This window comes from Mixophyes fleayi, chromosome 1 (assembly GCF_038048845.1).
Source record: "Mixophyes fleayi isolate aMixFle1 chromosome 1, aMixFle1.hap1, whole genome shotgun sequence".
Taxonomy (NCBI): Eukaryota; Metazoa; Chordata; class Amphibia; order Anura; family Limnodynastidae; genus Mixophyes; species Mixophyes fleayi.
Window position 1 is genome coordinate 370167777 of NC_134402.1, and position 16953 is coordinate 370184729.

Consider the following 16953-nt stretch of genomic DNA (forward strand, 5'->3'; position numbering starts at 1 on the left):
AGTTATCCTCGGACATTTTCCGCTCATCTGGAGGAGTTAATCTCACTCCTCTGTTTAATCACTTATGTCTGGCTTTTATAAGACTGCCCATTCCAGCAAACTGTGCCAGTTAATTTGTCTCTGTTGCTGATCTCTCAGAAACTCGAGTGATCTGGTCCTGTTGTTCCCTGGTATGACTTCTGCTTCTTCCATCAGCTGTTTTTTCTGACACAACCCCTGTTTCATTTCATCTTGCTCCTGTCTACCCCCCCTGACATTGTTGTTGATCTAATGGCTTCTGACACTGGCTTGCCTGACCTTCCTTCTGTCTGATTCTTACATGGATCATCCTGTGTCCTCAGCTCCTCTCCTCACCTGGTAATCCTAGTTTCCTGTGCCTGCAGTCAACCTATTGTGCCTGGTCTCTATCTTTTCTGCTAAACCTGGTAATCCTTGTATCCAGTTACTGCAGTCATCTTATTGTGCTTGGTATCCAGCGTCTCCACATTCACAGCTAAACCTGGTAATACTGCTGTCCGGTGCTTTCACTTCAGCCATTGAACATGGGAACCTGCATCTACAGCTTCTGAGCTAAACCTGATATATCCCGATACCAGCAGCTGCAGTTTACCCTTTGTATCCAGTATCCAGCTTCTCTAACTTACAAGGCAAACCTGGTAATAATGCTGTCTTGTGCCTGCACTCCACCCATTGTACCTGCTACTCCTATGGATTTTTGTTTTCCGTTTTACCATTGACTGCATTTAGTTATTTCTGTGTATTCTGTGTGTATAATAAAGACACTCTACATTCATAATGGAAACCCTAACACTAGGCCAAACGATCAGAAAAAATGCTCTTGTGTGGCCAGTTATTTATACTTTATGATTAGTAAACACTAAAAAAAGCCACAATGAAGTACAAAGTCAGTGATTTATTAAATATTGTGTTCATTTTTCCTGGGTTACAGAGCTTACTCTGAGTACAGTAGAGTCCGGTCCAGCCAGCAGAACATTTGCATTCTCCATCATATGCGCTGCAATAGGCTCCATTATGGCAGTTACAGGTATGAATACAATTGGGGCCCCAGTGGCCAGGAGGACATGCTAAAATAAAACAATAATTTCATTAACACAACCGAGTTCTCTCAATTATACTCAACCTCAACCTTCATTATAAAAACAGAATATGTATGTATAAATAGCTATAAAACAAAACATAAATAAAAAAGCAGGGAACAAGAACTACTTAATCAAAGGTATTTTTTACCTTCAGACAACTTTAACTAACTGTTTAGTGCTTACTCTCCAATTCCTTTTACATATTCCTTTGCTTTATCTTTTTGACTTTCTGCGTCTCTCAGGAAGGCCATTATATTTACCAGGCTGATTAATTTATTTATTTGTGTTAATATGCTATGTGTACAGTTCTGTCCAGGGAGCAATTTTGTCTAGATGATAGAATTGCTTTGGTGGAAGCACAGAAGGAGGCCAGTATTTAATAAAAGTTGCATTAGGGCACCCATTCACACACATCCCTTTAACTGGATTATGGCAGCCAATAAAAAGTGCAGTTGTTTTATAAATGTGTAATTTTTTTCAACTCTGTTTTTTTATGTAAGACCTGAAATAAAAAGACATTGGAATGTCAGTATTAAGTTTTAGGTTTAATACTCTCACATTGTCTAATGTGAGAGTCAGGGCATGTATTGTCTGAAACTGAATGATCTCCACTTTTCCGCATGAATTGAATCATTTTACACAGAGTTCTAGAACGGCTTTGTCTGCAGTATGTTCATTTCAGTTCCTGCTATTAAATGTGTGTCATAGCTCTCTCAGCTCATGTTGGCTTCCTTCCTTATGGTTATGTCGGCAGCTCCTACTTCTTATTTGTGTAAAATGGAAAAAAAAACTTTACTCTTATGTGCTCTAGTTTCCCAATTCCCTGCTAATTGCTCATAATTCATTATTGAATGTTAATGACTGCCTCGGCTAATTCCACATTATTTTTGGAATAACATTAGCTTAATTATATTTCGTTTTGTAACCAAAGCAACTCAGTAACAACACTGTGAGCTGATGATCTATACTTTCTTGGCAAAATACATTTACAGACATAAATATAACAGAACAACATGTAAAATAAACATTGACCCATTAAACAAGCAAACAAAAGAGACTTACGCTGGGAGCAATCACTGCCAATCCATCCGGGATAGCATTGGCAAGATCCATCGATGGGGTTACACGTTCCATTGTTGGTGCACGTACAAATGCCAGCACAATTCTTTCCAAAGCGACCACTGGGACAAACTAATTGGAGAAAGTGTGCGTGCTCTTAGCTGAATTAAATATTTAACAGGTTTTCCTTTTAACTATATTATTATAAAAGGGTGATGACTTTTTCATAGAAATTCATCATTCTATTTAATTTTTGTTTGTGCCAAAATATGTTTTCTGTCAGTTTTCGTTCTGCATTAATTTTTAGTACCATTGAATATATCAGATTATGTTTACAGATTGTATTATGTACCATTTACAAGCCACAATTTGAACCTCTTTTTGCTGAGATGTCTTCCCTAATCAATGGTCTAGGGAGTGGATCCCAAAATTTCTCGGTTCAAGGCACCCTTAGGGTCTCCATAATTTTATCAAGGCACCCCTAAGTCAAAATATTTACCAAGAAGTCCCCAGCCTTGCTTACAAACAGCCCTGGCCGAGGCACCCCTGTGAGATCTCCGCGGCACCCCAGGGATTCACGGCACACAGTTTGGGAACCACTGGTCTAGGGCACAAGTATATGAAGTCCTGCTTATCAAGCATGTCATAAAGAAACACTTGCCAGTACCTTTCTAGATTGTCAGCAGACCAGGGCCAACCCCATTAGAAAAACCCATCACCTTTGTGGTTGCTCCTACCTGAATACATTTACTATTCAATTAAAAAATTACTAGTATAATAGCTTGGCAGCTATTAGAATAAGTATATTATATATATATATCACTATGCTATGCCATGGGGTCCAGGCCTCTGGATGCCATGGACAACACCCCTTTCACAACAAAACTTGCAAGTTCTTACCTTCATTGCAGAGCGAACCCATGAAGCCAGCTAAGCAGTCACACTGCCCTGTCACATGGTGACATGGCCCATTGCTGTGGACACACTGAGGACAAGCCTGGCTGCAACGATGTCCATAAAACCCTGGAGAACAAACTGTGAAAAAAATAATAATAATGATAATATTTACATGGTCATGCATTATAATAAACATAGAGGAAACTTTGTCTCTGACACATGCATATAACAGCTATTACTCACTTCTTTGGCATGTGGTTCCTCTGTACCCAGGAGCACATTCACAGATGCCGTCATCTGGTGAGCATGAAGCCCCATTCTTGCAGTTACAAGACAGAGAGCAGTTGGGTCCCCAGTGACCTCCAGGACAGACACTGTCACAGTGAATACCTGCAAAAAAGTGACATTGATGTTTAGAAAACATAAGAACACAGAACAACACACTATTATTAAATTATAATGACTGAGATCTTCTGAGTTTGTTGTCAGGTGGATGAAGTAGGAGCAGACAAGAGAACAGGAAAGAGGGCTCTGTTCTTGAGAGCTTACATTCTAATAATCTATACAGCGATTAGTACTTTTATATACATTTGCCTAGTTAGCCTATATGGTAAATGCCCTGACCATTTACCTAATTTATATGCAGTAAATATAAATCATGCAGTTTTTTATGAACTGAAGTAAGCAAAGGATGTTCCAATGTTGACATCGGTCATTTCTTGGGCAGATGCCCTTCCTCTTCCTGCAGTTCCTCTAAATTCCATTATATACGGAAATACTACAATACAACTCCCAACATGTCATAACAAACTGGGCAGCAACAATATATATTAAAGACGTTGAACGGATAATGGAATTTTACACAGTACAAGAGTGCCAGGTCAACAACAAAAATCAATAACACAAGTTTGAAAACTGGGGGGTAAATGTATTAATGTCCGGATTCTTCAACTCCGGCGTGTTCAGCGTCTTCGGCGATTAAATTTAAAGCGGCGCTGCATTGTAAAGGGAAGTTTTAATTTACAATGCAGCGCCGCTTTAAATTTAATTGCCGAAGACGCTGAACACGCCGGAGTTGAAGAATCCGGACATTAATACATTTACCCCTGGGACTTTAGTAAAAATTTGGAACAACTGTCACATATGGAAATATCACCAGGAGAAAAAAAAAGTTTTTGTAGCTTACTGCTATTTTGCAAACCCCATTAAATACAATTGTTAAAATTAAACACAAAGATTATACTGTGTCCAAGTAATATAACAGGGTAGAATACAAACCAGTTATATAAACTTTCAGGGTTTGATTTTTTTTTTGTTTTTTGTTTTGCAAATGTTGCTCCTGTGACATAGCCATGGGGTCTAATTAGCTCTGAGCAGATTGCTATTAATCCTTTAACAAATGATAGAGGCTGTAAAGGAAATCACGTAATTTGTCTGTTACAGAGCGCTGCACAGCGAATCTTATTCATAGTCTCATGTTTTGTTAAACATTTTCCCCCTTGTGTTATAAAACCGCACAGAAGAAAATCTCTGACCGAGCCACTAATCTCCAGTCAAGAACAAACCTATAACATGGATTCTTAACTATGTCTGCAGACTGGCTTTACAATGTTAGGATGTTACATTTTAGTTGTAAGGAAGAGCAATGAGGAACATGGGGGTTTATAGGAGGGGTAACATATTGTACTATTAACACTTTGCCTGCACTTTACATGCCAGCAAACGTCCCAAATCTAATTGTGTCTGCTCCACATTAACAATCATAGCTGCCTGACAAATGAATAGATCATTTGTTTCCTTAAGAGAGAGGGAAAAAAAAGACAGATATTCAGCTTCTTTACGTTTCAGGATGTTGGCAAACTCACAAAGTGTGTGAGTCTCTTATTTCACATTCAAAATGATGTATATAGAGTACGCGACAGTTGATGTTTTGGATGTTATCTACAATAAGTTGCTTGTGGCTGTGTAAGTGCAGCTTCTGGAGCAAGACACGTTTTCTGACAGATTTTGGTCTGTTTTGATGTGGAGAAGGAGATTTGTGAAGGAATGTTTTGTGCCAGGGCTCTAGACAAAGAGGCCTTTGATGGTCTGTACAAGTTGCTAGGCAATTACTGAGGGCTCATGATAAAACTTCACCCAGCCGCTCAGAAGTGCTCATGTCTTTATGCCTGGTGCACTATTGTAACAGTCTTGTGCAATCAACATTCCCTCTCAAGCTGCAGCTCCATAATAACATCGCCTTGCCTCCTATAGACCTTAATGTAAACCCCTTCCCAAGAAAAGAAGATATTCTTCCACTATTTTATTGTCATTTAATTATTTTTTTTTTCTGGCAAGACCGGTTGTGTTGACTTTTGAGCACCAAACTAACTAGCGCCATAAACTAACAAGCAGTCAACAGTTTATGTACAAGCTTCTTAACGGAAATACACACGCAGGCGTTTAAATAGCTCTCTAAGTGGTTCCTTTTTAAAATGTTTTTGTAAAATATCTGGAATCAGTGCAGGAGGTAAAACCTTGCCTTTAATAAAATTGACATTTTAAATTTGAATATCGACGATTTGACGGATCCACTCCTTAATACATTTCCCCCATGAGTATAGGGGTCCAGTCACATAGTCCTCATAAGTGCTCAATAAGCTGTATAAACCAATTTTAAAGTTAACACTGGTCCCTTTCAAGTAGTAATACCTGCATATCTGGTAACAGTGCCCTATGGAGATCTACAACTATGCAACTTACCTGCCCACCCCGCCAAGCAGCGACAGTACCCAGTGGCTGGGTGACAACCATCAGCATGGCTACAGTCACAGCGTTCAGTGCAATTCATTCCATAGGTGCCATCCTTCAAATATAAGGGAAAATGCATTTGGGGATTGTATAAAAGGACAATGATACTGAAATATTATATTACAAACAGAATATATTTGAGAGGTGCTTTGATGAAAAAGTAATGCTTGTCAAACTATTAAATATTATACCATTCTAATGATAATTTTTCCACTATGTGCTGTTTTACTGGAGTCTATGGGTGAATTTTGTAATTTGCTATGCTAGCAGTATGTAGGTCCTATTAAACATTTGCATATTTAACTAGAAAGTGTAATGTCTATCTAGATCAGGGGTCAGGGACTTTTTTACCTTTTACCCCCAAATATATTTAGATACGCCAATGTTACCCCCTTAATTTGAAAGGATGGAAATCATATATTATTAATTATTGGAATTTAAAATTTTATTGAATCTACTCAAAATTTCTTTGAAAGCATTAACTTCAAAACGTCAGGATTTGGAGAAATGATGTTGCTTCATTTTTGGTACAAGAGCATCAATATTGGAGCATTTTGATGTTAGAGCAATTTGGATACAGTCTTCAGCGTCCATTCGATTTCTCTGCTTTGTTTATATGTTCATTAGAGTGGAAAATCCTTGTTTGCAAAGGTAGGTTGTTGCAAAAAGCAGCAACTTTTTGACTGCCTCCTTATGTGCAATTTTGAGCCGCTGTTGACATCCAAAAGTATGACAGATCTGCTTTGTTTTCAAATGCAATACGTGCTTCATTATTACATCGAAGCTCAAGAAGTGCCTCTGCCAACCCTTGAGGCTCTTCTGGTACAACAGCAATTTCACATTTAAAAGGGTCTACAATCCAACTGACAGCATGTGAATCGGCAGCATTACCCCCAGGAATTTCATTTTTACCCCATTTGGATAATTTACCCCTGTTCCCTGACCACTCAGGGGCGCACGGAGGATTGTCGGGGGGAAGTTTCCCCCCGACGACCCCCCAAAAAAACACCAAAAAAAACACGGGAGAGAGCGCTGTTCTATACAGCAGCCGCGGCGCTGTCTAAGAAGCGTCTGCGGCGGTGCTGTATACAATACAGCACCGCCGCGGACTCTTCTTTGACAGCGCCGCGGCTGCTGTATAGGACAGTGGCCACTTAGTTAGCGCAGGGGGGGGTTTCTAGAGACTCAGAAACCCCCCCTGCGTGCGCCACTGCCACTGATCTAGATACAAACACATTTCTGTTTAAATAGTGCAAATATATACAATTTATTGTAAGATAAACTAGAAGGTGAATTCATTTTACAGAAGAATCTGTGTGTGTTTTACCTGGCACGGGAGCTCACAGTTCACGGCTCTCCAGCCAGGCGGACAGGTACAAGTACCAGTTAAAGCATTGCAGGCACCTCCGTTCTGACACTGACAGGTGACATTACAACCCAGACCCCAGGACCCCCGAGGGCAGTTTATGGAGCAGTCCACGCCATGCCAGCCTAGATAAATAGAATAAAAAGTACAACATATTTAAAGACACTACATTGTTTTAATGTCAATGGACAATTGAACAATACACAGTTTTTAATTCTAAGAAGTTCCAGACCTATCTGAATAAATACCAGTATCTGAGAACTCTAACAGCTCTTTTACATAAAGTAATTATCATATTATCTTTAGTGGTCCTTTAATATGGCTATTCTATAAAAAATGATGAGGAAATCATACCTGCTTTACATGTGCAAGAGCCGTCCACTGGAGAGCACACAGCATTATTCTTGCATATACAAACAGAAGAACAGTTACTCCCATATGTGCCGGCTGGACAAGGTACTGAACAATCGACACCCTAGAACATCAAGTTTTCATGAGTTCACTGACAGTCATTACTTGACAAAAAGGGAGTTGTTAAACAAACTATTAAAATAGTTATATAACTATAAAGTTGTTAAGGGTTAATCTGCTCACATGGCATGTTCATTTGCTGTTTATATAATGGCAAAAACACATTCATTAAAAATAACAGGAGTGTGGTTCTTTCCCCTAAAAAATTCTTGGGCAGGAAGTACTGTTATTGTGGACATGACTTCCTGTTAACGTGGATCTGTCACCAGGTCTTATGATGGTTGTTTTTTAACCCAGTTTTCTCAGTAGAGAGCATTTTATTCAAAGCTGTATGCAGCAGTGGTATACCCTCTCGTTAGCTGCCTTTATCCAGCCTTCAAAGCTAGCTCTCTAATCTGAATTGGCTTCCATGTTGAACTGGGCCTGCTTATCTCAAGCTCTCTTGCTATGTGGGCTGAAGGAAACCCATCCAGGCAAGAGCATAGCATGCTGAACAAAATACTCTCATCTGGGAAACAGCGTTCCTGAGTGCACAAGGCACAACCTGTTATCAAGTCCACTTCTACCATCATACATACCTCCAAGCATGTATACACAAATCATAACCCCGACTTCATATCCACTCACATACAAACCAATGCAGCCCAGGTCACTCCCCATGCTTACAATTCATCCACTGCCCTGATATTATATTCAATGTGTCTTCTCTGTACTCTTATGGTCCCCAGTTCTCTCTTCCCAGTATATCAACTGGACATTGAAATTTGGTCGTAAGGTCTGTGCAACAAGCTCTGTGCACTGACAATAAGGTTTGTGCATTATGTCCACTAATTGGATATGTACATAGTGGCTGTTTATGGGGTATGTGCAATGTGTCTATCTGATAATGGGATCTGTTCCATTGGCTTTATGCAATGGCAATGGGTTTTGCAGTTCTTCTGCCAACAAAGTCTCTGCAAATGATCTTTGCCATGCAACCGCCAATGGGGTCTGTACAATAATGTTGCTGTGCCTATACATACATATATACAGTATGACCAAGGACAAAGGCTCTGCACTCATCTCATCATCTCACCCTGCAACATACCTGCCCCAACCATATTTCCTTCCAACTTCTCTACTCCCCCACTGCATGCCCACATCTAACTCACTAATTCAACCTTCCTATCTCCACTGGCACATTTCCATCCACCTTTAAACATGTGCTCATTTCACCAATCCTAAAGAAGCCATCTGTTGAGCCAGACTCTCTCTCCAACTACCCCCCTATATCTCTCCTCCCCTTTACCTCCAAACTACTTGAGTGACTTCTTTACAACTGTTTATCTCACTTTCTCTCCTCTCACTCCCTTTTTTGACTATCTACAATTGGGGTTCAAATCCCAATGTTCCATCATCTCCTCTCCTGACCTCCCCCATTCTGTACTATCTTGTGTAAGAAACTGTCTCTCTGCTATCACCACTTCAATCATCATCATCAGGTCTATATTGGGAGTATTTGCCTTTACTGTACTCAGGCTGCGTTTGACTTCCCCCCCATCACCCCTCCCCAGACATAAGGGGTCATAAGTGTTGACTATGTCCAACTCTGAATACATGCTGTGTGTGCTCTTGTTTTGTGGGCATGTGCAGTATGAAAAATGCATTTTATGCTCCGCAAACTGGTGTAAGCCAAACTCTGAATCAGGCCCCATCAGGTCTCATTAAATGGCATAGACATCTCTTCATAAGCTACACTAGTCATTAAATGCACCCAGAATTCAGTCTTCACCCCTGTGAAGCACAAGGGCAGGAAATAGAAGAGCTTAACGTCTGATTTACCGTAAAACCGGGAGCACAGATGCATTTTCCAGTCACGCTATCACAGTCTGCACCATTTTGGCAGCTGCAGATCTGCTGACAGGATTCGCCATAGAAGCCGGGAGAACAAGTCTCATTGCAGTAAAGTCCAGACCAGCCGGGCTTACAGGAACATTCTCCAGACATAGGATGACAGCTGAGAGGACAGGATGAAAGAGACAAGTGAACAAATGATTCAAAGACTGAACATGACACCATGGGCAGAATTTATGCCAGTTTTCCCCCTGACATTATGTTAGGACAAAAGTACTCAAACCAAATGATTTTTTAAGTGATAAAAGATTATGCTATCACAGACAATGAATTGTTCTACAAACATAGGACATTTACTGTATTCTGTTTTAAAATTTAAAGGCATAAAATACTTTATCATAAAATACATATTAATATAGCACATCTTTTAAAATCAACATTTAATATAAGAAATGTCATACATTTTACTTTTTAATTTTATCATCAGTTGATTTTTTACTCTATTACAGTAACTTTACAGTTTTTTAAAAGTAACTAACTTCCTGTAAAGAACAGGAAAAAACTTTTAAACGCTCCTGTTCGTTCCCGATACCAACTTCTGCCCTCTGTACCCTGCACGATACCCAGACTGTTTAGTCATTGACTCATAATACCAGGAGAGAGAATTCTGCGCTGCATTAGACCTTCTAATAACTGAGCAAGGTTCAAGATGACAGTCCTGTATATCATAGAATCCTCCACCTCTAGGGGAGAGAAATGGAGATCATGTGAGCCAATATTGCAATATACATAAAAGTATTATTATGTATATATTAATGAACTCCAGCACTTTAACGCGTAAATTGTCTGAATTTGACTTGACAGCAAAAAACTGAGAAAAGCTGCAAGACAGCTACAGGACTTTGTTTAGACACTTATGAGCATACAAAATAACAGAAGCAGCACAACACAAATCGGAACATGTTACAAACAAAATTAAAAGAAACAAATGAGGTATGTGAGTTTTGTCTTTAAAATTAGGAATCCAAATTTACTTCTGCTTGGATATCCCTCTGCCTTTTAAATTTAGTAGATTATTCTAATGCCTAACTGCTAAATGTTAATATACCTGACAAGACCCGTTGGGGGTCAATTACAATAGAATGGTGTCGGGCAAATACATGTTTTATTTAACAATTTAGTGCCTGCTTTTTGGCGCTGTGAAGCTTAGCCTTACACTCACAATCATTACACATACTGTATATTTTTGTAATTATTTGTCTTGCTAATCACTGCAAACAAGGGGAAAACCTATGTCAAACCATTTTTTAACTGGAAAATAGATGCATAACTGGGTCAGCTTTATTCCATGTGTCATGTATGTGACGAGTATAATATTAAATACAGTCCACTGGTTTATTTGAACTATCTAGTGAACAGCAGCCCATGAAAATAATAGTCAATGCCACCTCCAAGATGCATGGTATAAAAGCTTTGTGACATCATGCACGTAGGAAATGACTTCCAGATTGCCATTTTTCCACCCTTGGTTGATTATTGAAACATCTGCTGGACAGAAACCTTGCTTTTGCCCTGAGTCTAGTGTATAGTTGCAACTACACAATAATGGAATGCCCAGATTGGTCCGTCATCCATAAAAAAATATTTTTAACACCAATATTGGTTCTCAAATCCCAGTGCACTAGTGTAAATGTTTCTCTGCTCATAGTGCATGTATGTCAGCATATATGCCAATCACATGTATGTGATTCTGTCTTTTTTTATTTCAACTACATTTATGTCAGCTATTAAAATAAAAGGATTATGCACTATGTCTTTTAATGTGAAGCACATGACAAAGAAAACAGATTTATTACTGTATGAATCTTTGAATTAAAGTCTCCAGCTAAACATCCATTACCTGGCAAGAAGACCATCTGTCTGTACCTGAAACAGCAGTCCCATTGAGTCTGCAGTTTGAGGGCAGCTGCTGCATAATATAACAAACTGACATGGTCAGCTGTGTAAAACAAAATAGCATGTTAACATGAGTAGTACAATAGGACACTTGTACCACTTCCCTTGGTAGAATCCTCCCTCTCACTTCAATGGCTGTTCTAAGAACTAAATCAAATGTCTTGTCACTGTAAAAACTGTTTTATGAGCATGTTCTGTCTGTCAGTCCCCTCTGGACGTCTTTGGAACTAACGTGCTAAATGGTAGAGATAGCTACATGAAATATTGCATAGAGCATACACACAAGTATTGTTGCCCAATGTATGACTTGAAGTAATATAGGAGAAAATACCCATATTGTAAAAATATAATAAAATAAACCCCAATAATGAGTAATATCAATATTCTAACACAGAATGTCAACAATGAAATAGAACTGTTACAATGTAACAAACAAATTTGAGTGCAGTATGTGCCAGCGAAGGTTTACAGTGTGATTTCTGCAGAGTTTGCATGAATAATAATAATTATTATAAGTCTAGAGCCCATGAGGAACTGCCTGGGTCTAAGACAAAAATAACTGCAAGTTCCTCTTATCTCTTCTTTAGATATATCAACAACAGTTGCACAAACAGAATTGTTACAGTACTTTTGGTTATTTAAATCTAGCGAACCAATAGAACTGTCACAGAACAAGTGGGGTTGCATTGACAGTTAAAGAACCACTAAACTCCAAAATGTAAATGTTCAGACATGGTGGCACAGTAGTTAGCACTGCTGCCACACAACACTGAGTTTTATTCCCACCAGAGCACTATCTGTGTGGAGTTTGCATGTTCTCCCGTGTTTGTGTGACTTTCCTCTATGTGCTCTGGTTTCCACCCACAATCTAAAGACAAACTTGTAGATTAATTGGCTTCTGACAAACAAGAACCTAGGTATGTGTGGAAATATGGTGTGTAAGCTCCACTGGGGAAGGGACTGATGTAAATGATTCACTATTTTCTGTAAAGCATTGCATATTATACAGGTTGTATATATTTTTTTTAATACTAATAAGTGTACCCGACATTCCACTGCAGCATTGTTACAAAGTAAAACTTCCTCACTCATTGAAGTTGTTTCCCACATCTTTAGGACAGTGTCCTGATGGGACAATTTCAGGTTTAAAAGCTGAGATTACATTTACTTGATTTACTGTGACATTCCTGTATCTGTGGATGAATCCATCAATCCACAAAGTGCACTTCTGAAAAGCATGTCTGCCCAGCAGCCAGTTACTCTCTGGAGATCATTTATAATGGTTTTAGAGAGGCTGACAAATCTCGAGGAGCACTGTGTAAAACTGCAACATCACCTCCTAGTACCTTTCAATAAAATAAATGTTTCAGTTTTTCTCCTAAAATACGGATTCGTTTAGCATAATTTATGGTTTAAATTAGTCATATAAATGAGTATAAGATGAGACCCCATTTTCACCATCTCCGAGCTGGTGCAAAATTTAGGGTAATAACTGTATGCCTCTCCACACAGCCAGGAACACCCATAAAAATACACCCTCTCCACCATTTTATCTCATGTCAATCATCTCGCTCTCCAAAAATAAAGTTCTGCACTGGACAGTGGTATTTAATCTGTACTTTTCTGGAAACACCTGCTCCGCAAATGCCGCCACCTTTCTCTGTAAACCCATGCGCCTCTGAATCTTTTAGGCACACTTGTATAAAAACAAGGCACACAATGGGTCCCTACCACCCTACTAACATGGAAACCTGCTGCAGAGGGGTGAAAAAGAGCATGGTAGACATATGTAGCTGCAAATGAAACTTCAGTTAGTTCCTTTATGTTATTCAATTCAGTGGCACACAGCCTTTAATATATATTAATGTAAAATAGTAGCTTTGCTTTAAAGTGTTCCCTTACACTGTGGGGCAGATATTTTGTGGACTGAACCACTATTAATGAGAATCAGGGGTGGGCTGGGGCAGGGGCCAGGCCGCCCAGTCTAACCGCTGTTCGGGCCCCCGCGCCACCCCCCCCCGTGGATGCAGTATTACCTGAATATTACCAGCGGCGCACAGGTGGCCGTATCACATGACACGCGATGCAGCCGCGTCAGCGCACAGGCGGCCGCATCAGATGACACGCAATGCGGCCGTGTCATTGATGACACGGCCGCATCGCATGTCATGTGATGCGGCCACCTGTGCGCCCCCGGGCTGCCCCTGATGAGAATGCAGTCTATAAAGAGGCAACCTCAGGCAGATATCTCAGGCACAAGTTTATTATTGCTATTTGCGAGGGACAGCAAAATATAGGTAACTAAATAAACAAAATACAAATTGGTTGACACTATATCCAATTAATATATTTAATGATGTTTGCCTCATGCCTCAGTGATGTCATTAGTTCCCAGTGAATATTGGTTCACCTGTTAAATGCTGTGTGTAAAACTATTTAAAATCAGATATATATTTATTTTTGTTTATTCTATAGTGAAATTCCCTTGTTGTTTTTACACAACATGGATTTTGTGGCTATAGTTGTAGAAGAATAGCTGGGAAAGGATATTATAAATAATGAGTGTTCAGAGCCCATTAAAGATTAAGGTATTTGAGGAAGCATTTTCATCCCATGCCACACACGCCAATCTAAATACACTTCAGCTCTGGGAGATCCAGGGCAGCGTGTACAGACTTATACAGTACAGTCTGTCTACAAGTCCATTCATGTTTATCTGTAGGACAGGCCTATGTTGTCACTACAGAGGGGAGGTGACTGCTCATAGGCATACATTATCAACAGATGAAATTACAGTTATTTATGTACTGAGAATGCAATTGAAGAAAAAATAACTCCATATTGAACCTAACAAAAACAAGTGTTAAATTGCTTACTCTCCTCCTCTGAAATAAATGTTACACTTCAGTTGATAGATGTGCCTAGCATAAGGGTCCTGATCGACATGTCTCTATAACATCACTAAGCTAAGGAGCACCGACGCTGCATTGCAACAATTATTGTGATGTCTCCGGTGGACTGCACCATTGTTGGAGTGTTCCTGGCTGAAGAGTTCATCCCAGAGTTGGATGTGAGGGTCACATAATTAGTTTGTGATTAGCTATCATGGAATTACCCCATTAGCCAGGTACTTCCCACTGCCGTCCAATCCAATACTGTCTCCTGGCCGCCTAGCAAAATGCTGCAATTCTGTTCCTATCCCTTTAAAGGTAAGTCAGGTTCACCTCTGGAAACACTGTGACTTATACAACTATTATTTAAAAGTTTTATGAAATTAATGTTCTATACATATAATTTCACTATAATCTATCGTTTTAACTAATATCAAGTTAGTTCCGGCAGTGATGCACTTGGTTTTCTGGTCAGGCCCGGGAGCATGTGCTCCCGGAACGGCAACCTGGCGGTGCCTGAGAATCACTTGAGGTTTCTATGGCACTGGGCACATTTGTTTTACTTTCTTTTTACTGCATCACCTTCTTTTACCCTGGCCTTTTTGCTGGCTGGCAGAATTTTTATATTTGCCCGGCCATTAGGCTGGGGCCATACCCACACTGTGCTATTTATTTGTTTTCCACCATGTTTGTCACTTTCACTTTTGTGGGGGGGTTTCGGTGCGGTGGGCCCTTATGGGCTCTGTATTCCTCGAGATCTAGTGGGGATGGTGTGGCCTTGAGGCTCAAACCCCCAGAACAAAGTCAACCCCCCGTCTGTGTGTGGGTGTGGGGAGGGGGTTCAGAAGTTTCCAGTCCCTGGGTGAAGCTTCAGCGGTTCTAAGGGTAAAGGCACCTACCCTATCCTTGCGCCGAAGGTGGGTCTGAGGAATGTTGCCTCCTATGTGGTCTTATGGCTCAGGAGTTTGGGAATAGAGTGACTCTTTCTCTTTTGAGGAAGAAATGAAGATTGTCATACCGTTGTACAATTTATTTATTTATTTATTATCACATGTTTTGTGCATTTAGGACACGAGAGCACCAATCACGACCTTTCAAAAAAAAAATAATTATAATGTCATGATGCAAAATATATATTTTTCTAAATTAATTCTTATGAACTACTTAAATCAAGCTGTGAAACTGAACAGTAATACTTCCTTTGTATTAAATTTGCTTTGCCATGCGTAAGATGTGAGAATATAATGTTATTTTGCTTTCAATTTGTTTCTGGGCCAGGGATGCTTTGGGGTATGTGAAATTAGTAGTCAAAAGGATTCATAGGCGAGATGAGCAAGCAAAGCATTAGCAACTGCCTTTAAACTGATTAATCACAGCACCTAAAGTCAATACATGGAATTGCTTTCACAATTGGGGACTGTCGACTATGCTGTTTTGTGCTTTACACAGACCAGTAAAATCCAGGAATTGCTGATTACGCTGCATATTACATGAACAAACACGAACCCAACTCATTTTGGGAAGAAAACCATTCTTAATCCACTGCAACGCTTCCCTGAAATATACACTTCCAATTACTCAAAGTAATTGCAACAACCATTTTAGTTAATGGGGAAAGGTCCATGAAACCTCACTTAGCAACGTAAGTCACATCTTATTTTAAAATGATCCTGCATTCTGTCTACCGTTTTGCAAGAAAACATACACTGCATGGTCGCAATGTTCAATTACCAGGGTCCATTGGTAAATATGGGTGTGGACCCTGCGAATACCAACCATTTTTGTGTGAGATTTTGTATGCATTGGGGGGGAGGGGGTGATTAATTTGTCACAATTCTGTTGGGTAAATGTTGAAAGGTAAGCTAGCTTAGTAAATATCTAAAGGTTTATCATTGGGGGCTTAGGAATCACTTTGTGATAAAATGTGATGTCAGCTTATCACTAAAATTGCATTTTACACTGACAGTTCACAGACCCATGAGGCGACAGTCTGGCAGAACTGTCTCAAGTTGCTGTGTCATTGCTGATCATTTACCCAGGACTCCCATTTACTTCAGTGATAATATTTTATAGGGAAATATCTCAGATTTGAAGACCTAGGGTCTGATTCATTAAGGATCTTAACTTGAGAAACTTCTTATTTCAGTCTCCTGGACAAAACCATGTTACAATGCAAGGGGTGCAAATTAGTGTTCTGTTTTGCACATAAGTTAAATACTGACTGTTTTTTCATGTAGCACACAAATATCAACTTTAAATTTCAGTGTACAAATAAGCTATCAAGTATTTGTGTGCTACATGAAAAAACAGTCAGTATTTAACTTATGTGCAAAACAGAACACTGATTTGCACCCCTTGCATTGTAACATGGTTTTGTCCAGGAGACTGAAATAAGAAGTTTCTCAAGTTAAGATCCTTAATGAATCAGGCCCCTAGTTATTAATTAGAGAAAAGTCCTATTTCTGGCTTCTCCCTATCTATCAAGCCCTCCCTACCGTTGATATCCCTCGCTGGATCTGTCTGGAGAAAGCTTCCATGGGAAAGCCTATTGAACTTGGACAACCAGAAAGCCAGTTCACTCATGTGCAGA

The 16953-nt window shown here is 39.6% G+C and overlaps 1 protein-coding gene across 2 annotated transcripts in view; it reads right to left on the reverse strand.

Annotated features, from left to right (window-relative positions):
• The window catches only part of MEGF10 (multiple EGF like domains 10), a 97985-nt gene that overhangs the window by 15630 nt on the left and 65402 nt on the right, over nt 1–16953 (reverse strand). For both annotated transcript variants that reach the window (XM_075178861.1, XM_075178871.1), the window contains exons 10-17: nt 9505–9679; nt 7567–7687; nt 7174–7337; nt 5799–5901; nt 3300–3446; nt 3060–3194; nt 2163–2291; nt 957–1085 (exon numbers count right to left, since the gene is read on the reverse strand). In XM_075178861.1, coding sequence (XP_075034962.1) covers nt 957–1085; nt 2163–2291; nt 3060–3194; nt 3300–3446; nt 5799–5901; nt 7174–7337; nt 7567–7687; nt 9505–9679 — 1103 coding nt within the window. The remainder of the gene's footprint in view (nt 1–956; nt 1086–2162; nt 2292–3059; nt 3195–3299; nt 3447–5798; nt 5902–7173; nt 7338–7566; nt 7688–9504; nt 9680–16953) is intronic.